General features: G+C 46.3%; 1 protein-coding gene across 1 annotated transcript in view; it reads left to right on the top strand.

Annotated features, from left to right (window-relative positions):
• Nucleotides 1–24,715, top strand: part of MDH1 (malate dehydrogenase 1) — a 119,919-nt gene that overhangs the window by 4,976 nt on the left and 90,228 nt on the right. The window contains exons 2-9 of the mRNA XM_056856743.1: nucleotides 4,708–4,806; nucleotides 5,811–5,907; nucleotides 6,392–6,567; nucleotides 8,302–8,424; nucleotides 8,569–8,745; nucleotides 10,142–10,255; nucleotides 10,927–11,016; nucleotides 13,365–13,495. Of these exons, the coding sequence (XP_056712721.1) occupies nucleotides 4,708–4,806; nucleotides 5,811–5,907; nucleotides 6,392–6,567; nucleotides 8,302–8,424; nucleotides 8,569–8,745; nucleotides 10,142–10,255; nucleotides 10,927–11,016; nucleotides 13,365–13,490 (1,002 nt within the window). The 3' untranslated portion in view covers nucleotides 13,491–13,495. The remainder of the gene's footprint in view (nucleotides 1–4,707; nucleotides 4,807–5,810; nucleotides 5,908–6,391; nucleotides 6,568–8,301; nucleotides 8,425–8,568; nucleotides 8,746–10,141; nucleotides 10,256–10,926; nucleotides 11,017–13,364; nucleotides 13,496–24,715) is intronic.

Raw genomic sequence — 24,715 nt, 5'->3', positions numbered from 1 at the left:
AACGAACTAACCAGTGGCAAATCATAAAGCCCAACTGTTCAGAAACAGAGGGGGCAATTCAAACCTTCAATTAAGGACTGGAGAGAGAAATTGTGGTTGTATATGCGGATGGCCAAACTTACAGATTCTTTACATTGTAAAGATATGGAAGAGTTCAAAAAAACTTGGTTAAAGGCCATCGCATTTTGGGATGAACTGGCAAAAATGAATTTTACAAGTATAGTTAATGAATTATAGATAAATTGTAATGTAGTTGATATAATGATAGTATAAGGTAATTTTAAATACTGTCAGAATACTTCTCTGGAAGTCCAGTAGTGGTGGGATACACATTTAAGGTGGGTGGTGGGTATTTGGGCACTGTATACTCTATAATATCATAATAGAAGATGTAAAACTGTAGTATAAATGCTCTTTTTGTAGTTTTTGTATTTTTGTTCTTCTTTTTAGTTATTTGTTTATGCGATTTATAATTTGTTATGTTTTTTATGAAAACTAATAAAAATTTATTAAAAAAGAAAGAAACAGAGGGGGCAATTCTAAGCATGTCTACATAGAAGTAAGTCCCATTTTATACACTGGGGCTTACTCCTAGCTAGGAAAGTGTTCTTAGGATTGTAGCCAGAGGGACTCAAACTACCAGGAACAGGCTGTTTGAATCGAGATGGCCTTGACACGCTTTTCAGACGATGCCAACTTTCGCACCCGCCTCCAGGTGCCTAATAACGTCTACGCCAGGGGTGTCGAACTCAATTGTTATGAGGGCCGGATATGACATAAATGTCCCTTGGCCGGGCCGGGCCTCGATAGCCTAGGTCAAGAATGGGGGTGGTGGCTGCCTCAGCTTGCTAGCAGGCCAAATAAAAGCTCTCAAGGGTCCGGATTTGGCCCGTGGGCCGTATGTTCGACACCCCTGTTCCATGCCATTCCTTGCCAGCAGGCCACAAATTCCTTTTTTTCCTTCACATTGCTCAAAACTGTATGTAACAAAAGGGAAATCTCCAAGCTCATTCATGGTCAATAACAAAATGGTCTCATGAAATTTTCACATGGAAAGTTCGGCGTTTGAATCCCATTTAGTTGGTATGAATAGGTCCATAAGCCTTACGTCAAATATTTTTAATGGTATCATTTTAAACATTGGTGTTTGGGTACGTGATCTATTCCCAGCGTGGTGTAGTCGAGCCAGCGTGGTGTAGTGGTTAAGAGCGGTGGTTTGGAGTGGTGGACTCTGATTTGGAGAACCGGGTTGGTTTCCCCACTCCTACACATGAAGCCAGCTGGGCGACCTTGGGCTAGTCACAGCTCTCTCAGCCCCACCTACCTCAAAGGGTGCCTGTTGTGGGGAGGGGAAGGTGATTGTAAGCCGGTTTGATTCTTCCTTAAGTGGTAGAGAAAGTCGGCATATAAAAACCAACTCTTCTTCTTCATCATCATGAATCTTTTAAAACTCCTGTTATTTTTTTAAAGTAGAAGAAAAAAGAGGGGAATAAAACCCAACCTAGAAAACAGAAGCTGGGTACCCAAGGTTGGGTGGGATGAAAAAAATATATAAATAATGAAAATATAATTTATTAGAAGCGCTATGTCAAGATTAAAATTATTTAAAAACGTTAAAACAGCACAATGGCATGTGGTTAGAGATAACCTTAGGAAATGCCATTGTGCTGTTCTAACGTTTGTAAATAATTTTAATCTTGACCTAGCGCTTCTAATAAATTACATTTTCATTATTTATTTATTTGTTAATCATCCCACCCAACCTGGGGTACCCAGCTTATTTTTTTTAAGTACATATACACTGACAACATGTTTCTAGCAAGAACTGAACTTTCGCCCCTCCTTCTCCAGTAGGATACGTAATCTTGTCGCTCGTGCCCGGTGCAAATTCCTCAGCAGGAAAAGTCCGCAACGTATAGCTTGGCTTGCGCTTTTCTGGTTTCGACCAGTCCTGTTCGGTGCTAATTGCCTCTGCCGCTTGCAGACCTGAAGGAAAACCGTGACGGAGCTGGTAGCTAATAGCGGCTTCCGAACAGCTGCCGTTCAGCTTTATATAACATGCAAAGCCTGGTTGAAACTAAGTGGAAGGTAGGGTATTAAGAACAAGGTAACAAGCAGATTTTTCTTGAACTTACCTTGTTTTTAATTAGGCCTTTCTGGGTCCGCGTCGTTCAAGGTTTTTTAGCCTAACTGCCGTGAAGTTAATCTCTCTTGTTCTGAAAAGCCGAACAGCCCCGAAGAAGGATCTGCGTTGTTTCGTTAGTGTTTAATTTTAGGCCGCTGACTGAAATGCCTTTGTGCCGCATTTCTTAAAACAAGTGTAACTAATACCTGGTTTTTTAGAAAGGCAAGCCTTAGGTGACCGATTTTGAAAAGGGAGCCTATTGTGCACGCTTTCCGGAGCGCTGCTTCTTCTCTGTCTACAATTAGACCTTTAACAGGAGGGGTGCCAAATTGCTTTTTGTATTTTCTGTTGCACCATCGGCTTTTGATCTCCTCAGGTATTATGTCAATTTTGTGCAGATCCTGGACTGCAGAAAGCTGTTACTCTTTGTTCTTGTTAGATGATTATCTGACGGCCGAGACGTGACTTATATATTATGAAGCCTCCAAGCATTTCAGCTTCCATTTTAACAACAACCTTCCCCATTTCCACAATTGTGCCATTCCTGAACAATCACTCTTCAGTTTAGGCAGATGTAGAATGGTGGGTTGAATAGTTGTAACTACACCACACTTGATCTAAACCAAAACAGCAGGAAGTGGTTTTTGGGAGAGGCCAAGGGTCAGTGATAAAGCATGGTTGAATCTCTGCCATCTCCAGCTAAAGAACCAAGAAATAGGTGATGTGAAAGACCTCAACCTGAGACCTTGGAGAGACACTGCCAGTCGAAGTAGTTATAACTGTACTTGTTGAAAACTGAACAATTAACCTTTTTTAATAATTTGTACTTTGTATTGCAAAGAGTGACAGATTCCAAAATGATAGAAGGAAGTATTTCTTCTCACAAAACATAATTAAATGGTGGAACTGCCTGCCCCAGGATGTGGTGATGGCTGCCAACTTGGAAGGCTTGAAGAAGGGAGTGGACATGTTCATGGAAGAGTGAGCTTTTCATGGCTACTAGTCATGATGCATACCTGTTGTCTCCAGGATCAGAGGAGCATGCCTATTATATTAGATGCTTTGGAACACAGGCAGGACAATGCTGCTGCAGTCGTCCTGTTTGTGGGCTTCCTAGAGGCACCTGGTTGACCACTGTGTGAACAGACTGCTGGACTTGATGGGCCTTGGCCTGATCCAGCATGGCTTTTCTTATGTTCTTATGCTCAATTTCGACTGTAATGTAATTTGTAACTTTGGTTCTTCTCTTTTGGAATCATCATAGAAAGGTCTTTATTTAATTTAAAGTATTTTCTTAAACAAAAAATACTTTCCTCAAATAAATATGTTTTCCTATCTTAGGCTGGGAGAAGTTTCTCCAAGTGAAGGAGGTTTCCTCCAGCGTTCGGCTGTTCCGTTGGAGGAATGGCCACTTCTGTTAGAGGAAGGCTTCCAGCTTGGTTCAGTGGAGGGGGTAGAATACAGGCTTGTGGTGTTGGGGCCATTAAAATTATAGGTGGAATGGAAGCAAGTCCAGTAAGTTCTGGCTGTCTCAGTGCTGAACTGTTACTTCCTGGCTGCCTACAGATAGCTTTCTGTCGGAAGTCAGCAGAACTCCCATTTCCTAAAGCTGGTGCTAATAACTGGCCAAGAAGACACATTAATTGTTATAGATTGCGATGGGTAGCCATGTTAGTCTGTCACTAGTAGTAGAAAAGAGCAAGAGTCCAGGAGCTGTGGCTCACAAAGGCTCATACATACCCTGCCAGAAATTTTGTTAGTCTTTTTTTATTATTGTTGTTATCAAGTTTAATAAAGGGTACAAAAGGAAAAAAGGGGAATGGATAAACAGGGGTACATCCGTCTGCAGACAAATCAATTACAAAAAGAAAAACAACATTAACATCATAACGAATCTTATAAGTCACTCGAGCAAGTTGCGTATTGTCACTTAGTGGTTTAACTTTACTAAAATTTTAGTATGTGTCAAAAATAAATATCCTAGGTATTTGTGACTAAATATACAATTTTCTACTTTTTTCTTCTTAATTACCTAACTTAAACTTCAACCTCCATATATTTATAAAACAGTTTCCATTTATCATTAAATTGATCAACAGTCTCCTCATCCGTTGCGTTCATCATGTGAGTCGTCTTAGCCATGGTCACATACTCCATCATCTTGTCTCTCCATTCTTCTACATTTGGCAGAGATGATTGTTTCCATCTTCTTGCAAGAATAATTCTGGCGGCGCTGAATTTTTGTTAGTCTTTAAGGAGCTACTGGACTATTAATCATTATAGTCAAGAGTGTCAAACTCAGTTGTTACAAGGGCCGGATATGACAAAAATGTCACTTGGTTGGGCCATGCCTCGCCAGCCCAGATCGAGAGTGGGAGGGTGGCTGCCTCGGCTGGCTCACGGGCTGGATAAGAGCTCTCAAGGGGCTGGATCTGGCCCGCGGGCCTTATGTTTGACAGCCCTGTTATAGATCTTCACTGTACAGTCCTGGCTTCGGAAGTGCTTATTAGCTCTACAACGAGAGAGGATGTGTTGCCCTGGTTCTCAATACTGATGTCCGCAAATATCTTTCTGTCTTGCAGTCTGAACCGATCAGAATCCTGGTGACCGGAGCCGCGGGGCAGATAGCCTACTCTCTGCTCTACAGCATCGCTAAGGGGGATGTTTTTGGCAAAGATCAGGTAACGAATAAAGGGAATTTTATTATACCCATAAATAGTAATGAGGAGCCTAAAGGCTGGCTTTCCAGTTGGTATCAAGCTTCTAAAATCAAGACGAAAGCTCTCTGGATTCCTACTTGGCTTGGGTTTCAGGCAGCCCAATCCTAAAGGGGGTGGACAGATCCACGGTGGCCGGGAGCGGCGCAAGCGCGCCACCTTCTCAAAGGCTTTCCAGCTGCCATGGAGGCAAAAAAATAAGTTTAAGAAATAAATCAAAAAGGGTGGGGAATCTCTCATTGCCTCCAATGGGGCTGCACTACTAAAAAAGGTGGCCCAGCACCACCGCAGCACAAGGGAGCATTCCTGGGGCGAAAGGGGTGAGGAAGCTGATTAATGGCAGCTCCTCCCCCGGGAACGCCCCCTGCCATGCCAGCTTTCCCCTCCAGGAAAGCCCTGCCGGTGTGGCTGCGCTGGCGGCAGGGGCTGGCAGCTCATGGACGCCAGCATGTTTTCTCCCCCGCCGGTGAAGGTGCCACCTTATTCCGTGATAAGGTGGTACCTATGCAGGTGCAGGGTTATGCCAGCTCCTAAGAAGCTTCCCCCCCCCTTTCAGGAATGGGCCCTTAGAGTGGAGTAGACAGATGTTGCATTGTGGGAAATGTGGTTTCCGTTACAGTTGTTCTCTGCAGAGTATGTTTCTGTCACAGAACTGTCAAATAGAATCTGACCGCCTGCATGTTTGTTTGTCCATTTGCCTCATGGACCTGGTGACACAAAACTTGTAACGTCCGTGGACATTTTTTCTGGATAGTTTTTTAAAAATCATATTTATGCTTCTTGGTGTATTATTGACTTTTAACGGTTGTAGGCTGCCTTGTGTCTCTATGAGAAAGGTGGGCTATAAATGAAGTGAATGTCTTTTTCATCACAGGTCAAAGAGAATCTTAATCTGCCTAACTATGGTCGATGTTTGTTGAACTAAGTAATTTTGCACAACTTTACTGTTTTGTTTTGTTTCTTCGCAGCCTCTTGTTCTTATACTGTTGGATATCACTCCTATGATGACTGTGTTGGACGGTGTGGTTATGGAACTGCAAGATTGCGCTCTTCCACTGTTAAGAGGTGACCCCCTCAAAAAATCAACTGCTAACTTTTGGTTTGGTGCGAAGAAGCAGTGAGGTCTGCAGATGTTGAGACTGGAGGTCTACTGGGACAGTACAAGATGTCTTATTGCTAGGATAGCATAGTTGTTCAGTATTATGGGTATAGGCTGAGGGTCACGCTGCCACTATGGAAACAGAAAAGGTGTTGAGCTTGCATAAGAAGTGAATTTGCCCAGCTTTGGCTGGTGTGCCTGCCAATCGGTGCTCTTGCAGCCATGATCATGTATTTAAACAGTTCTTCCATGGACTTCACTATAGCTGATCTGTTTCCTTACATTTCCAATAGTGTCCAGTTGTATTCTTATTCATCTTCAGGGAGTGCCGCACTTCTGACTCGCACTGGGATTTTGATCAAAGCTGTATTCAAACTGGCTTTGTTATGATATCTGTCCTTGGATCAGCCTTCTGATACTGTCACTGATCTCTTCCTTTCTGCTTTGTAGAGGTCATTGCGACAGACAAAGAAGATGTTGCATTTAAAAACCTCGACGTGGCCATTCTGGTTGGCTCCATGCCAAGGAAAGAGGGCATGGAACGGAAAGATTTACTCAAGGCCAACGTGAAAATCTTCAAGTCCCAAGGCACGGCTTTGGATAAGTACGCTAAGAAAACTGTTAAGGTGAGTGCGTCTAGGATATAACCAAGGTGTGGGCTGTGAACTCACTGGTCCATATTGCTCAGTTTGACAATCAGCTCATGAAGTGGCCGTATGCAAGCTGTATCCTCTCAGCTTCAGCCCCTGCACCCCTCCCCGCTTTGCAAAATGAAGATGTTAAGACCAGCCGACTTTAAAGGGCTCTTGCAAGGATGATTGTAATCATTGTATATGAAGCGCTTGGAACAATGAAAGTACTGCATAAACGGCAGGTAGGATCAAAACAAAGTTGAGCTACCATTAATTGAGAGTGACCTTCTGAACTTTGACCTGCATAGAATAATAGAGTTGGAAGGGGCCATACAGGCCATCTAGTCCAACCCACTGCTTAATGCAGGATCAGCCTAGAGCATCCCCAACATGTGCTTGTTGCTCTCTCTCTTTTTATAAGTGTCACTATTATTGAAATACCTAATTGTTCTGTACAGCAGGGGTTCCCTAACGTTGAGCCTCTGGGCGTCATGGTACCTGCCGACATCTTTCCTGGCACCCACCAAGGGTTTTTAGAAAGTGGGCAGGGCCAGGTGGTGCTTTTGCCCAGCAAGGCTGTTGGAGATTTGATTGGCTGTGCAGATTTTTAAAAGCATTGCTTTGGCAGCAGCTGCCACCACAACACAGTCACAACACACTGTGTGACTGAATGTCAGCTGCAGCAGCCATTTTGTAGTAGGCTCCGCCTCTTGCAGTAGCCATTTTGTGGCAGCCATATTAGGGCTGTGCCCACCATGGCATGTCAGAATTCTAAAGGTGCCTGCAGGCTCAAAAAGGTTGGAGATGAACCCATGAAGCTGCCTTATACTGAATCAGACCCTTGGTTCATCAAAGTCAGTAATGTCTACTCAGACTGGCAGCAGCTCTCCAGGGTCTCAGGCGGAGGTCTTTCACAACACCTGCTTGCCTAGTCCCTTTAACTGGAGATGCTGGAGATTGAACCTGGGGTCTTCTGTGCACCAAGCAGATGCTCTACCACTGAGCCAGAGCACCTCCCCAGGCTCCCCCCCCCAGAATATCCAGGAATTTCCCAACTTGGGGTTGGTAACCCTAGGATGTGGTGATGGCTGCCAATTTGGAAGGCTTTAAGAGGGGTGTGGACATGTTCATGGAGAAGAGGGCTATCCATGGCTACTAGTCAAAATGGATACTAGTCATGATGCGTGATGCCATGCATGATACCATGGAATGCATGATTCATACCTATTCTCTCCAGGATCAGAGGAGCATGCCTATTTTATTAGATGCTGTCGAACACAGACAGGATGGTGCTGCAGTCGTCTTGCTTGTGGGCTTCCTAGAGACCCCTGGTTGGCCACTGTGTGAACAGACTGCTGGGCTTTATGGGCCTTGGCCTGATCCAGCATGGCTTTTCTTATGTTTGTATGTTCTTGGGTTTATCCCACCTTTTAACTAAAGAGCCCAGAGCAGTGTATGTACTTTTCTTGGTTTCTGGTGTGCCCCTGTAATACCACATGAAAAAAAAAATACTGAAGACCGTCCTTCCTATTAATAACTGTTGCTTAGCAGATTATTTTAAGTTCACTTATGGCAATATCTCTATTCAGTATCTCTGGACAGGTTCCATTTTCAGCAGATAACCTCTTTAACTGATGCAGTTTGCAGGCAATTAAAGAAGTTTAGTCGATTTGATCCATCAACAGACAGCATAAACATGCTTATCATCCTTCTCCCACACTCCCACAGGTCATTGTGGTAGGCAATCCAGCAAATACTAACTGCTTGACTGCATCAAAATCTGCTCCATCCATACCGAAAGAGAACTTCAGTTGCTTGACTCGCCTGGACCACAACAGAGCTAAATCCCAGGTACAAACTGGTCTTCTAGGTCCTGGGGAGCATTTGCTGTGTGTGACCTAGAACAGACTGTGTTCTTCAAAGCAGCGTCTTGCAAGCGGCGAGGCTGAGAACCGTACCCATTTCTTTTCCTCTCCCTCCTTTTCCCTGGTCTAGATTGCTCTGAAACTTGGCGTGACTGCTAAGGATGTGAAGAACTGCATCATCTGGGGGAATCACTCTTCCACTCAATATCCCGACGTCAACCACGCCAAGGTCAAAGTGCAGGGCAAAGAAATCGGCGTCTATGAAGCTGTGAAGAATGACAACTGGCTTAAGGGAGATTTCATTGCGGTAAGCTGTCATTCTGGGCATTCCCACCCACGCCCCACCACGCAAGCAGATGTCGCAGAGCAAGAGGAGAGCCAGCGTGGTGTAGTGGTTAACAGCTGCAGACTCTAATCTGGAGAACAGGGTTTGATTTCCCCCCTCTTCCACGCGAAGCTGCTGGGTGACCTTGGGCTAGTCACAGTGCTCTCCGAACTCTCTCAGCCTCTCTCTACACTTCTTCCGTGACTCACAGCAGACTCCTCTAGACAAAGTTTCAGAGGCTTTCATAAAATCTTATGGAACTGTTAGGTTCCCCCCCTTTTTTTTGCCGTCAAGCCACAGCCGACTCACGGCGACCCCCTAGGGCAGGGGTGTCAAATGTAAGGCCCAGGGGCCAAATCCGGCCCCTTGAGAGCTCTTATCCGGCCTGCGAGCCAACCGAGGCAGCCGCACCTCTGCTCCCAAGGTGTCAATGATCAAGTACAGTTAAATAAAAGACTGTAAGGCCATTTATGCAGGGTCAATTTTGATGCTCGCTCAAAGCTCTTTTTTAAAATGCGACCTTTAAAATGCCTAAAATGCGAAAGGAGAAATTCCACACACCCCACTCGCCTGCTCCTTTGTTCCTTCCATAAGCAACCGTTGTTTGCATAGCTAAGGTGCGGCTGTGATTTTGCATGCTTCCTTGGGGGGATTCTTCAAGGCAGGGGCAGAGCAAACACAAAAGGTCGCGTTAAAGGGGCTCTTAAGAAATGCAAAGCAGGTATGCGCCGGCTTCGCAGTCACTTCCTGAATGACGGTTCAGTGTTAAAAACGTAAAAAAACTATGCGGGGCACTTCAGCCTGGAAGGTGCTGCTAATTACCAAGCATAAATGGCCTAAGAGTGTTATGGTTTTAAGCATGTTTGCATTTTAAGTAAAAAAAAATCATTAATTAGTTTTGCTTGTGTCTTCTATAAAAAATTTTTATCTCTGGTGCCTGGCATTAAATTTTATGGAACACCTGGCCCAGCCTGACCAAGTGACATTTATGTCATATCCAGCCCTCATAACAAATGAGCTCAGCACCCCTGCCATAGGGTTTTCAAGGCAAGAGACATTCAGTGGTGGTTTGCCATTGCCTGCCTCTGCAGAGCAACCGTGGACGTCGGTGGTTGTCTCCCATCCATGTATTAACCAGGGCTGACCCTGCTTAGCTTCTGAGCTCTGACTAGATCAGGCTAGCCTGGGGCTATCCAGGGCAGGGCAGGTCCTCCCCTGGTTGCCCCTAAATCTTCTTATCAGCTATGGTGATCAAAACCACCGCCCTTAACCACCACACCACACTGACTCCCTTGGCTTGGAAGATTGGGCTAGCCTGGGCCATCCAGGTCAGGACTTCTGAATAATCCCAGTTCATTTCCTTCTGTCAATACCACAGACGGTTCAGCAGCGGGGTGCGGCGGTGATTAAGGCCAGGAAACTCTCGAGCGCAATGTCAGCAGCCAAAGCCATCTGTGATCACGTGAGGGACATCTGGTTTGGCACACCAGAGGTAAGAGCTGCCGTGGACTAGAAAGATGTCAGCCTCGATGTGGCTATTCTTTATGCCGGGCGTCAACAATTGATGGACCCTTTCATGAACTCCTTGATAGAGAGGGATAAAAATGGGAGAGAACCGTCAACAGCGTGATCTTCTGTTGATGTACTAGATTGCAATCCAACATAGAGACTAAGCCCTATGAGGAAAGACTGAAGGAGTTGGGAATGTTTAGTCTGGAGAAGAGGAGGTTGAGGGGGCCACGATTGCTCTCTTTAAGTATTTGAAGGGCTGTCACCTAGAGGAGGGTAGGGAGCTGTTCCTGTGGGCAACAGAGAATAGGACTCGCAATAATGGGTTTAAATCGAGGCTGGAAAAGTACCCAGCTGGATATTAGGAAAAAAGTTTTTTACAGTAAGAGTTGTTCAGCAGTGGAATCAGCTACCTGTGGAGGTGGTGAGCTCTCCCTCACTGGCAGTCTTTAAGCAGAGGCTGGACAAGCACTTGTCAGGGTTGCTCAGGCTGATCCAGCATTGAGCAGGGGGTTGGACTAGATGGCCTGTAGGGCCCCCTCCAACTCTATGATTCTGTGATTCTATAGCAACATGTAGAGTCTTTCTTCTGGAATGTTTGTGCATAAATTCTCACAACTGTACAAAACGAGCCAGTCTTTCTTCCCTTTGAAGGGTGAATTTGTGTCTATGGGAGTAATTTCTGATGGAAATTCATATGGTGTCCCCGAGGATCTGATCTACTCCTTTCCAGTTGTCATAAAGGTATGAAAGAAACACGTATCTGAAACACCAGTTAAGTGGATAAGAGTGCTGTGTTAAGTTCAGATTTGTTGGTTGTGCTTTTTGTTGGTCATATTGATGTCATGGGAAGCATCCAGTATCTTCCTAGTTTAGGAAACCTTCATAATGTGAACTCCTCTTCCAATTTTGATACTACATCATTCAGAGCCTGTTAATCTACCAGAGTGCAGGCTGAACTCCTCAGGGTCAGTTCATACCAGCAGGCTTATTATGAACCACTCCTTACAAACAATAAAGCATTATTAAAGAGTCAACTGCAAGGACAAAAGCAAATATATTGCTATTTCTAAGACAAGGGATTGGATTTGGATACTCTTCTGGGAACCATCTTCGTACTTGAAGGGCTGTCATATAGAGGAGGGTGCCGAGTTGTTTTCTGTTGCCCCAGAAGGTCGGACCAGAACCAACGCGCTGAAATTAAATCAAAAGAGTTTCCGTCTAGACATTAGGGCAAATTTTCTAACAGAGCGGTTCCTCAGTGGAACAGGCTTCCTCGGGAGGTGGTGAGCTCTCCTTCCCTGGAGGTTTTTAAGCAGAGGCTAGATGGCCATCTGTCAGCAATGCTGATTCTATAACCTTAGGCAGATCATGAGAGGGAGGGCACCTTGGCCATCTTCTGGGCATGGAGTAGGGGTCACTGGGGGTGTGTGGGGGAGGTAGTTGTGAATTTCCTGCATTGTGCAGGGGGTTGGACTAGATGACCCTGGTGGTCCCATCGAACTCTATGATTCTAAGAGCTAGGATCCTTTACACCATCAGTATAGCTTGTGGAAGGAAACTTTCCAACCCTGCCCCCCTACTTGGCAGCCTGTAGTGGCCCATTACATACATCTTTCAGGGATTGGTGGACACCTCCCCAGTAACAGCACGGGGGGAGCAAAATGGGAGTTTATAATGGGAGTGGGGAATCAGCAAAAAAATTCCTCTTCCCTTCCACAAATATAGTTAGGATGTGCAATCATTTATCTGGGTTGTGCTTGCACTGGCTTTAAATGAGTTTAATTTTTGTGCCCCCCCACACACAAAAAAAAAAATCCTTGCGAATTCTAATTTGGTGAAGGGGTGTAAGGTATTCTCAGGATCCCAGTAAAGAGGGACTGATGAACACATGAAGCTGCCTTACGTTGAGTTAGACTACTAGTCCATCAAGGTCAAAATTGCCTACTCAGACTGGCAGCAGCTCTCCAAGGTCTCAGGCAGAGGCCTTTCACATCACCCCCTACCTGATCCTTTTAACTGGAGATGCCAGGGATTGAACCTGGGACCTTCTGCATGCCAAGGAGAGGCTCCACCATTGAGTCACAGCACCTACTCTAAGTCAGACACTCTAATCACTACACAACGCTGCCTCTCCCAGCCAACTGGAGATTCCGGGGATTGAACCTGGGACCTTCTGCATGCCGAGCAGATGCGCTACCACTGAGCCACAGCTCCTCCCCAAAATAAGGATACTTGAACACATGGCGCTACCTTGTACAGAGTCAGACCACTGGTCACTCACGGTCAGCATTGTCTACTCAGACTGGCAGTGGCTCTCCTGGGTCTCAGGCAGAGGTCTTTCACACCATCTCCTACCTGATACTTTCAACTGGAGATGCCGGGGATTGAACTTGGGACCTTCTGCATGCCAAGCAGATGCTCTACCTCTAAGCTACAGCCCATCCCCTCACTGGTTAGAGTCAAAGTAGCTTGAGTTGGTGTTCCCTTTATCGAAAGCTAATCTTTTTATTACTTTTTCAAAACAATGTTAAACCTTGATGTATTCTCCGTATAAGGCTTTCATCTTATAAGGATTATACCTTATAAGGTTTTTTTTATAGATCTTCAGTTAATTTCTTCCACCTGTTTCCAAGGTTGTCAAAGACCAGATGTAAGGTCTACCGAAATAATCAGGTCATCAATGTCAATCCCATCACACCATTTATGGCGAGAAAGTTAAAGAATATGGGAACCAAGGTAGAAAACCTTCCATACAGGGTATTTCAATTACCTCCACTTTTAGGCAGGCGACCAGAATTTAAAAGGAACAAAACTTTTCTTATCTGGATGTTGACATTACAGTGAAGGCCTTTGGCGGCTTGCCCTCTTCTGCTTCTAGCCAGTTCTGAAACTAAAGCATGGAGGAACTAAAGCATGTCTTCTGCTGGCCAGTTACTAACATGAAATTTAGCGTTTAATTAGCAGATGTTGCATAAATATATGTCCTTTTAGGCTAAAATAACACGTGCCTATAACACATCAAATTGTTTTACCTATGCTGTTGCACCCCTATGTTTCATATGAATCTTACCAACCTTATTCTCAAACAGGGTAAGTCCTGGAAGTTTGTCGAAGGCCTTCCTATCAATGACTTCTCTCGCGAGAAGATGGATTTGACCGCTAAGGAGTTGACGGAGGAAAAGGAGTTGGCTGTGGAGTTTTTGTCCAGTGCGTGACTAGGCACTCGCCAGGACACGGGAGATGACTTCAATCCCGAGGAGTCTAGAAGTCGTCTCTGAAACTAGCTCCAATGCTATTACCTTGTCAGCTGTTTTTTCTCGTGTCTGATCCATTCGTTGTAACAAGTTATTCGTGCCTATTATCGAGTGCTCTTAGTAAATATATGATTGCACAAGCCATTCTTAAAAAAACAAAAAGCAGTAGTTTTCAGACTTGACCAAATCTTCTCTGCTTAGTACCGTTTGCTTCAGGTGTTGCGTAGTTACATAAGACTTCTTTGCCTCAGCAGCTGAAAGGGTAGCAGTCTTTCAATGCGAGTGACGCCAAAGCCATCCGCACAAAACTAAAAAGTGATTTGTATACAGTGGGCTCTCGCACTAGATTAAACAAAGTAAAAAATTGAATGTACCAGGGGACTTTCTACAAAAGAACAACGGAGCATTGGATTTCCTTCCTCGATTAAAACTGAAGTTGGAAATGTAGTCTGGAATATGGCAATGTCGATGCATTGGCCATCGGGGAAATATTTCTAGAAATGGTATGAAATGCCGAGTGAGCACTTGTCTTATTTTCCCTGTGTCAGCCTTCTGTAAACTTTCTTCATCTGCTTTCAGTAAGGTATGTAAAATAAAAAATCCTTACCAGAAAACCGACCACATGAAGTTATGAAATAAAGCAATACTGGACACAAAAGTGGCTTGAAGACTTATAGCTGTCTGGGGGAAATAAATAAAACAGACACATTCCACACCAATCCTAAATTTGGAGCAGTGGACTGTGATCGGGAGAACCAGGTTTGATTCCCCGCTCCTCCACATGAGCAGCGGATGCTAATCTGGTGAACTCTCTCAATCCCACCTACCTCACAGGGTGTCTGTTGTGGGGAGGGGAAGGGAAGGTGATTGTAAGCTGGTTTGATCCTTAAGTGGGAGAGAAAGTCGGCATATAAAAACCGACTTCTTCTTCTTCTTTAACTAGATTGTGATTTAAGTCCTGACCCAGATGTCTTGTTTGTGGCTTCCTAGAGGCACCCAGTTGGCCACTGTGTGAACAGACTGCTGGACTTGATGGGCCTTGGTCTGATCCAGCAGAGCCTTTCTCATGTTCTTATGTCATGGTGACAATAAGAAATAAACCAAATGGTTTTAGGCTGATTAGAAAATACCCATCTCTAGCTGAACCGTCCAGGAACAGATGTATTCTGGCTGGGCAGTATCCTCTGGTTTTATAATATGGAGGGGTTAGGTCTATGGGACAGTTTCAGAAGGTAGCCATGTTGGTCTGCAGTAGAATTTGACTGTTCTGCAGTTAGGTTTGAGTCCAGTAGCACCTTGAGACCGGCAAGAGTTTCAGGGTTTACAGAGTGGGGAGTTGAACCTGGATATGGAAGATTTTATTCCAAAATGAGAGCTTCTCTGCTCACAAGAGACTCAGCCCCAGCTGCTTGGTTTTGCCTGCTGGGCACCAGAGATTCTCCCACTCTAGTAGAGCCAGCATGGTGTAGTGGTTCAGAGCGGTGGACTCTGACCTGGGGAACCAGGTTTGTTTCCCCACTCCTCCATGGAGCAGCGGACTCTAATCTGGTGAACCGGGTTGGTTTCCCCACTCCTCCGCTGGCTCTGAACTCTCAGCTAGGGTTGCCAGGTCCCTCTTCGCCATCAGCGGGAGGTTTTGAGGAGGAGCCTGAGGAGGGCGGGGTTTGGGGAGGGGAGGGACTTCAATGCCTTAGAGTCCAATTGACAAAGTGGCCATTTTCTCCAGGGGAACTGATCTCTATCTGCTGGAGATCAGTTGTAATAGCAGGAGATCTCCAGCTAGTATCTGGAGGTTGGCAACCCTACTCTCAGCCCCACCCACCTCACAAGGTGTCTGTCATGGGGAGAGGAAGGGAAGGCGATTGTAAACCGTTACGAGACTCCTTAAAGGTAGAGAAAAACAGGGTAGGGTTTTCTTGAGCCTGCGGTCACATTTGAAATTCTGACGAAGCATGGTGGACATAGCTACAAAATGGATGCCACAAAACGGCTCCCACAGTTTAACTTCCGTACCACTGTGCAGATCCTTGTGCTGTGGCGGCAGCTGCTGCCAAAACAACATTTAAAAAAAAATATCTGCACAGCCTATCAAATCTCCAATAGTCAATCAAAGAAGCCTTGCTGGGCAAAAGCCCTACTTGGCCCCACCCACATGCACCGTGTTGGGGACCCCTAGTTAAAACAAAATTCTTAGGGAACTAATTGGCCCAGGTTTGTGAGAGCATATTATCTTGTTACAGGGTGAAAAATACACTCAATAAACACATAAGTAAGGGTGAGGGGGTGTAATGCCCCCACCCTTTGGCGATACCAAACAGACAGACACACGGCGCTCAGTTTGACATTTGCCAGACCATCGCTGTAAAAATTCCAATCTGCACTATAACACAGTTGCTAATTTAATTGATGAACTATTGATTGATAAGAAAATGTAGTCGTTAAAGGGGGGGGAATATCCCACTTACATATTTGGCTTGCATTGGATCAAGCCGTCTAATTGTGAACTGACAGCATGGTAAACTTGCTGCAATTTTCCGCACCTTTCCTCCAAACCATTGCAAAGTCTCTGTTCAGCCTGCAGGTGGAGCCGGAAGAGAGGAAGCTGGTGGAAAGGCAGTCCAGAGAACCAGGGGAGAAGGAAGAACAGCTCAACCTTAGAGTCGGAAGGCCAAAATACTCTCCCCCTGTAGTGTCTTTCCAGATATCACTCAGGACTGGAATTACGGCTGCCATCATAAGAACATAGGAAAGGCCCTGCTGGATCGGACCAAGCAAGTCCAGCTGTCTGTTCACACAGTGGCCAACTAGGTGCCTCTAGGAAGCCCACAAGAAAGACAACTGCAGCAGTATTATCCTGCCTGTGTTCCACAGCACCTAAGACAATAGGCATGCTCCTCTGATCCTGGAGAGAATAGGTATGCATCATGACTAGTATCCATTTTGACTAGTAACCATGGATAGACCTCTTCTCCATGAACATGTCCATTCCCCTCTTAAAGCCTTTCAAGTTGGCAGCCATCACCACATCCTGGGGCAGGGAGTTCCACAGTTTAACTATTTCACAATTTAACTATCCTAAGAACTATTTTACTATTTAATTATCCTAAGAACATTTTCCTGGGAGTAAGCCCCATTGAATAAAATAGGGCTTACCTCTGATGGACCTGCTTTGGTTGGACTCTAGTACAGGAAGAATGCATTGCCATAGCTGAGGATTTCAAATGTTGTGCCTACAGGGGGTAGGGTTGCCAACCTCCAGATGGTGGCTGGAGATCTGCTATTACAACTGATCTCCGGGCGACAGAAATCAGTTCCTCTGGAGAAAATGGCCGCTGTGGCAATTGGACTCTATGGCATTGAAGTCCCTCCCCTCTCCAAACCCGCCCTCCTCAGGCTCTGCCCCCAAAATCTCCAGGTATTTCCCAGCTCGAAGCTGGCAATCCTAGCAGAGGCCTTTATCTTCATTGACATATGAACATATGAATCACGCACGCGATCTTTTGAGCTCTGCCTCCAAAGCCTCCCTCCGGAGGAGAGGGGGGACCTGGCAGCCCTATCAATCTGGCCTGGAGGAAAATTGCTTCCCGACCCCAAAGTGGTTGGGGTCGTCATTACCCTGAGCAGGTAAGAAAGGGCCACGAGAGCCAAGCACTGACGCAACCATTCCTGCCCTCCCTCTCATGACCACGATGTCATAACATCGCTTCTAGTCCGATGTCCGTGCTCTTACTGCAGTATAACATACTCCTTTCCCGTTTTAATTGTTAACTTTAAAGTAATAACCAAGCCAGGGATCCCGGACTAGAGATCCGTTTCCCTGGAGAAAATGGCCACTATGGAGGGCGGACTCGACGGCATTGTACCCCTCAGAGGTTTCTCCACCCCCAAATCTCCAGGAACTTCCCAACCCAGACTTGGCTACCCTCGGTTTCTTCCTGCTTGCTATATGATGACGTTAATCAAATGTCATACAGCTGGTAGTTGAGTACATCCTAGCACCATGTAGCCGAACAGATTTCGGCAATGTCAGCCAATCAGATTTCGGCAATGTCACAACACCGCAAGGAGTAAGGTTGCCAGGTCCCTCTTCACCACCGGTGAGAGGTTTATGGGGGCAGAGCCTGAGGAGGGTGGGGTTGGGGGAGGGGGAGGGACTTCAATGCCATAGAGTCCAATGGCCAAAGCGGCCCTTTTCTCCAGGGGAACTGATCTCTATCAGTTGGAGATCAGTTGTAATAGTAGGATATCTCCAGCTAGTACCTGGAGGTTGGCAACCCTAACAAGGAGCGAGAATAAGGCTTCCTGCACCTATTTTGAACGAGAGAACATTTGGACTCCGTTTTTCAGGCACCCCAAATTCTCTTCAAAATAGGAGGCCACATTGAACAGGAAGCAAGTTTTTAGTGTATGAAAGGCACACACAGGCGCACGTGCACACCCCATTTTGTCTTAGTCCTATATTGTGTAGGACTTGCAAGGATGTGGAACAAGCTTCCTCGGGAGGTGGTGAGCTCTCCTTCCCTGGAGGTTTTTAAGCAGAGGCTAGATGGCCATCTGGCAACAATGCTGATTCGTGACCTTAGGCAGATGATGAGAGGGAGGGCATCTTGGCCATCTTCTGGTCACTAGGGGTGTGGGGGGGGGAGGTAGTTGTGAAATTACTGCATTGTGCAGGGGGTTGGACTTGATGACCCTGGTAGTCCTTTCCAACTCTGATTCTATGATTCTATGTGTAGGTTGCGTTATGAATACCTAGACCTGTACAGGGCAAAACCATTAACTTTGATACAATATATTTAGGCCTGTAAAATCTCTGCGCTCAGCAATTTTATGCTAAGTGAGTTGCAAAAAAACAACAAACCCAGATCATACACTTTATTCCTTATACAGGCCAAGTTTCTAATGATGCAGGAACAGATGGAGACAGATCAAAGAGCCAAGCAGACCCTTAAAACAGGCAGTTTATACATAATGCACAGGTACTCTCCGCTTTTCATAATACCTAGTTAGTATCCTTCCTGTAAATGGAATGCTGAAGTCTGGACCATTTACACGTCAACAGGAAAATACAGGGTTGCCAGGTCCCTCTTTGCCACTGGCAGGAGTTTTTTGGGCGGAGCCTGAGGAGAGTGGAATTTGGGGAGGGGAGGGACATCAAAGCCATATAGGGTTGCCAAGTGCCCGGTGGTGGCGGGTAAAAAGAAGAAGAGTTGGTTTTTATATGCCGACTTTCTCTGCCACTTAAGGGAGAACCAAACCGCCTTACAGTCACCTTCCCTTCCCCTCCCCACAACAGACACCCTGTGAGGTCGGTGAGGCAGAGAGAATGACTTGCCCAAGGACACCCAGCTGGCTTCGTGTGTAGGAGCAGGGAAACAAATCCAGTTCACCAGATTAGCCTTCGCCGCTCATGTGGAGGAGTGGGGAATCAAACCCAGTTCTCCAGATCAGACTCCACCACTTCAAACCACAGTTCTTAACCGCTACACCATGCTGGCTCCACGGGGCTGCCCACCGGCCAGCTAAAATGAAACCCAAATGCCAGTGTGGTATAGTGGTTAAGAGTGGTGTACTCTAATCTGGAGGACCAGGTTGGTTTCCCCACTCCTCCACATGAGAGGTGTACTCTAATCTGGAGAACGGGGTTTGATTCCCCACTCTTCCACATGAGCGGTGGACTCTAATCTGGAGAACCGGGTTGGTTTCCCCACTCCTCCACATCAGCGGCAGACTGTAATCTGGAGAACCGGGTTTGCAGGCAGACCTGAGTATATATTAATAACGTGCACGCACAAGCCTATAAATCCAGTGCGATCGGGTCACTTTCAGAAAATGTCAGTGCATGTCTAAAAGCCAGCCGCGTTAGGATGCTGCAGTAGCTTCAGACAAAATCCCTGCCCAGACGTCTAGCTCTTGCAAAGAGCGTGAGAATTAAAGCAGGAGAAAATAGATTCCATACTTCCCTTCTGCTTGATACAGCCGAGTCCAGTGAATGAGACAGTCTACACTCTGTTTGCCTCTTTCCATTACTCATTTAGGAGTGTTAGGTGTTGGATAAATGTTGACAATTAAGCGTCCAGTTCTTGTGAACTCCAAGGCGTACTGCCAGGCCAGACTTGGCTAGAACACGAAGGATTTATCACTTGTTTTTTCCCACAGAAATATTATACTTATTTTTATTCCACACTTCCCATCATTTGGCAAATCTATCAAAATAGTTTTTGAAACGTTAGCCCTAATACTTTGTGTGGTGGAAAGTGCGGTCAAGTCATGGCTGACTGACGGCGACCCCGTAGGGTTTTCAAGGCAAGAGGCGTTCGGAGGTGGTTTGCCATTGCCTGCCTCCGCGTCAGCTGAGAGTTTGGAGAGAACCGTGACTGGCACAAGGTCGCCCAGCAGGCTTCATGTGGAGGAGTGGGGAATCGAGCCCAGTTCTCCGGATTAGAGTCCGCCACTCTTAACCACTACACCATGCTGGCTTTACTACTTTGAGTGGGAAAATTGGTGCCCAGCAGGCAAAACCAAGAGGCTGGGGCTGAATCTCTGGGGAGCAGAGAAGCTCCCATTTTGGGATAAAATCTGCCATATCCGCAGGGGGATTATTCGTTGGCCTAGCACAACCTGTCCTACAACATCTGTAGTTGGTGGCAGGGACTACTAAGGAATTTCTCGAGTCTATGAAGGTTGTGGCACAACCTCACACAACAGATTCAGAGAAACACAGGAAACCATAAGACCATATGTGCCCTATAACTATATCCACATTTATTCTTTTCTTTACTTCATTTGAAGCGCCCGGTGGCGCAGAGTGGTAAGCTACAGTGCTATAGTCAAAAGCTCTGCTCACGACCTGAGTTCGAGCCTTACGGAGGTCGGTTTCAGGTAGCCGGCTCAAGGTCGACTCAGCCTTCCATCCTTCCGAGGTCGGTAAAATGAGGACCCAGCTTGCTGGGGGTAAAGTGTAGACGACTGGGGAAGGCAACGGCAAACCACCCCATAAACAAAGTCTGCCTAGGAAATGTCAGAATGAGACATCACCCCATGGGTGAGGAATGACCCAGTGCTTGCACAGGGGACTACCTTTACCCTTTTTTTTTAACTTCATTTATTCCCCGCCTTTCTCTCCAGTGGGGTCCCAAGCGGCTGACATCATTCTCCCCTTCTGCATTTTATCCTCACAACAATCCTGTGAGGTAGGTTAAGCTGAGAGTGTGTGACTGGCCCAAGGTCACCCAGCAAGCTTCCATGGCAAAGTGGAGATTCGCACCTGGGTCTCCCGAGATCCAAATCCAGCACTCTTACCACACTGGACTTGGGCACTAGTGATTCTTTTTGGAACTGAGTGTAGAGTGTTCTTTATATCCCCCTCCTTGTATTTCTGGATGATCCTATTCTTTAAGGTCTAAGGAATTTTCTCAGTCACAGAATACCAGTATCTGTAATATTCTTTCTCGTCCATTTAGAAAGTAAGGTGTGGTTTAGCTCTGTTTGACGTCATCTGAGCAACCGTCACAGGGAATGAGTTTGGGGGGCGACCTAGAAAAATGAGAAAGGCTTCTGGAAAAGAGCAGAACTCCAAGGAGTATAGAAGGAGACGAGCCAAAATGTTATTCATCAACATGCTGGGGTAAGAGGATAAATTGCAAATATAGGCCACAGTTGACAAACACAGAGGAGAACAAAGAGCAGAAGCCACAGTCTGAGGAAGAAAATGTGCAAACAACCAACCCTGGTTCAAACATGCAAACATTTTAAGGGTCACACTAAAATGACATTGGTGACATTCAAAATAAAATCTGAGAAAGAAATAAGGACAGTTTAAAACAAGGATCCCCACTCTTGGTGCCCGTGGGCCCTATGGTTAGGGTTGCCAACCTCCAGGAACTAGCTGGAGATCTCCCACTATTACGACTGATCTCCAGGTGACAGAGATCAGTTCCCCTGGAGAAAATGGCCACTTTGGCAATTGGACTCTATGGCATTATACCCCATTGAAATAGGAATAGTGGACATGTTCATGGAGGAGTGGGCTATTCATGGCTACTAGTAAAAATGGATACTAGTCACGATGCATACCTATTCTCTCCAGAATCAGAGGAGCAGGCCTATCTTATTAGGTGCTGTGGAACACAGGCAGGAGGAGGATGCTGCAGTCGTCTCTCTTGTGGGCTTCTTAGAGGCACCTGGGTGGCCACTGTGTGAACAGACTGCTGGACTTGGTGGGCCTTGGTCTGGTCCAGCATGGCTTTTCTTATGTTCTTAAACCCCACCCTCCAAAATCTCCTGGTATTTCCCAAACCGGAGGTTGCAACCCTATTTCCCTGGAAACAAATCTCACCGAACAAACTTGAGAGGGATTCAGAGTAGACCTGCGTAAGTTGGCCGGAATACAAACACCCCCAAATCAATGGATATTCTAGGCTTCACCCTGATGACATCTAACAGTTGGGTCTGCACACTGCGGCAAAGAAGCCCTCCAGGTAGGGTTGCCAACCTCCTGGTAGTGGCTGGAGATCTCATGGGATTACAACTGATCAGTTCCCCTGAAGGAAATGGCTACTTTGGAGGGTGGACTTTATGGCATTGAAGTCCCTCCCCTCCCCAAACCCCGCCCTCTTCAGGCTCTGCCCCAAAATCTCCAGGTATTTCCCAACCCGGACCTGGCAACCCTATTCGTGGTGCCCACTGACACCTTTCCTGGCACCCATCAAGTGTTTTTAAAAGTGGGTGGGGCTTTTGCCCAGCAGGCTTCTGATAAGCTTTGTATATGAAAGAAAACATTTTAAAAGAAGAAGAAGAGTTGGTTTTCATATCCGCTTTTCTCTACCGAAAGGAGTCTCAAAGCTCATGAGATAAATCATCCCTATTGCTGACTCCAAAGGATAAGCCCTCAGATGTATATTTTCCTCATTACACAGGCTTTTCCACACTTTTATTTTCGTTGTGCCCATATTGTGTGAGTTTTACTTTTCTTTTCCACGTGTCTTTTGCTCCCTCTAGTTTTTGCTTCAATACTACACCGCTGTATCTCTGGCTGATTTCTTGCAGGGAAATAAGCTGGAGATACAGCGACAAAATATCGAAGCAACCACTAGAGGGAGCAGAACACATGTGGAAAAGGGGGAAAAAACCCGATGCAATATGGGCACACAAGTGACAAAAATAAGAGGGCAGAAAAGCCCCATATTTTAGATTTCCATCTGTAGAACATGACTTTTTCGCACCCCTTCCATTACAGCTCCAAATGCCCCCTGGACAGGGGACCCTCCAGGAAAGCAGAAGGGGGCGGGAGGAACAGGAGGGGAGAATTGATGAAAACTGTCCCTCCCCCACAGAAATTCTCCGTGGGATGCAACCAACCCTAAGGGAAGCACCGACTCAGTGTTCATTTCATTCATTCCACTTAATACATTTGTATCCTGCCTTTCTCTCGAAGGGGGACCCAAAGCAGCTGAGCTTACAACTTTCTCCTCTTCTCCATGTTATTCTCACAACAACCCTGTGAGGTACGTGTATGACTGAGAGTGTATGACTGGCCCAAGGTCACCCAGCGAGCTTCCATGGCAGAGTGGGGATTCAAACCTGGGTCTCCCAGATGCTAGTCTCAAAACCACGGCACCACACTGGCTCTCTGTGTCCTTTTGTTCTGTGTTACTGGAGACTCCCTATAATTATTACTACAGATTCTTAATGCCTTCTGTTCTTAGAGCATCCAGATTACTGTTTTTACTCTTCAATTAATCTGAAATAAAAGCCTCCACCAATATTCCTGTCTCTGTCATCAATGTTTTAAATAGCTGCTTGGAGCATGAGCAAATATTCCAGGTAAGTTATCGTTTAACATGTTTCAGCCATCTTCCCCCCACCACCACCAACGTCTTTCAAAATCCTCTGCTAATGTGTATCTTTTATCCATTAACCCGAAAGTACGGCCATAACTATTAATGCTGAATCATCTTTTTAGTGCTCTTTGGAACTTGGGGGGGGAGTCTTGTCTTTTTAGCACCCCATTTATGTATCTTAAATAGGTACCGTATTTTTCGCTCCATAGGACGCACCTTTCCATAAGACGCACCTAGTTTTTAGAGGAGGAAAACAAGAAAAAATCTTGTTTTCCTCCTCTAAAAACTTGTCTTATGGAGCGAATGCCGGCTGGGCGCGTGCGCGTCGGGACAGCGCAAGCCGGCGTTCCCCGCCCCGATGGCCAGCTGGGAGGCGGGCGGGGCCGCACAGAGCGAGCCGGTGCACGCACCCAGCCGACTCTGTGCGGCCCCGCCCGCCTCCCAGCTGGCCGTCGGGGTGCGGAATGCCGGCTCGCGCCGTCCCGACATGCACGCACCCAGCCGGCTCTGTGCGCCCTACCCGCCTCCCAGCTGGCCGTCGGGGCGGGGAACTCTGGCTCCCGATGTGCACACGCCCAGCCGGCATTCGCTCCATAAGACACATGGACATTTCCGCTCACTTTTGAGGAGGAAAAAAGTGCATCTTATGGAGTGAAAAATACGGTAATTGCTTCTCCCTAAAATGGGCACTTCGAACATCAAATTTCTTTTTGTTGGTTTGTTTGCTTGTTAATACAGCAACATGGCCGGTTCGGGCTGCCAACTTTCAGGCATTGGCTGAAGATCTCCTGGAATTACAATTGATCTCCAGACTACAGAGATCAGTTCCCCTGGAGAAAATGGCCGCTTTGGAGGGGAGGACTCTGTGCATTAGTTAAAGTCAGGGAGAATCCTGTGGGCACTGTGAAAAAGACAAGAATATGTTCATTGGACTCTCTCTGGAACCAGGGTTGCCAACCTCCAGGTACTAGCTGGAGATCTCCCACTATTACAACTGATCTCCAGGCAACAGAGATCAGTTCCCCTGGAGAAAATGGCCGCTTTGGCAATTGGACTCTACAGTATTGAAGTCCCTCCCCTCTCAAAACCCCACCCTCCTCAGGCTCCACCCCCAAAATTTCTAGGTATTTCCCAGCCCGGAGCTGGCAACCCTATCTGGAACATTTGGAGAGGAACTTTGTCACATTTATATGCATACTCATGGAACGGCCATTAAATATTGGGTTGGATCCAGCGAGTTTTCCCACTGATGAAAAAGGGAGAAGGGGTCCCTTTTGTCCACCGAAAAAACCATGCTGGGGATCATGGGAGTCGGCATGGACCAAAGCCATCTGGGGTAGGAGC

Source organism: Euleptes europaea, chromosome 10 (genome assembly GCF_029931775.1).
Source record: "Euleptes europaea isolate rEulEur1 chromosome 10, rEulEur1.hap1, whole genome shotgun sequence".
Taxonomy (NCBI): Eukaryota; Metazoa; Chordata; class Lepidosauria; order Squamata; family Sphaerodactylidae; genus Euleptes; species Euleptes europaea.
The sequence above is the reverse complement of the archived record's forward strand: the minus strand, read 5'-3'. Positions and strand labels throughout refer to the sequence as shown.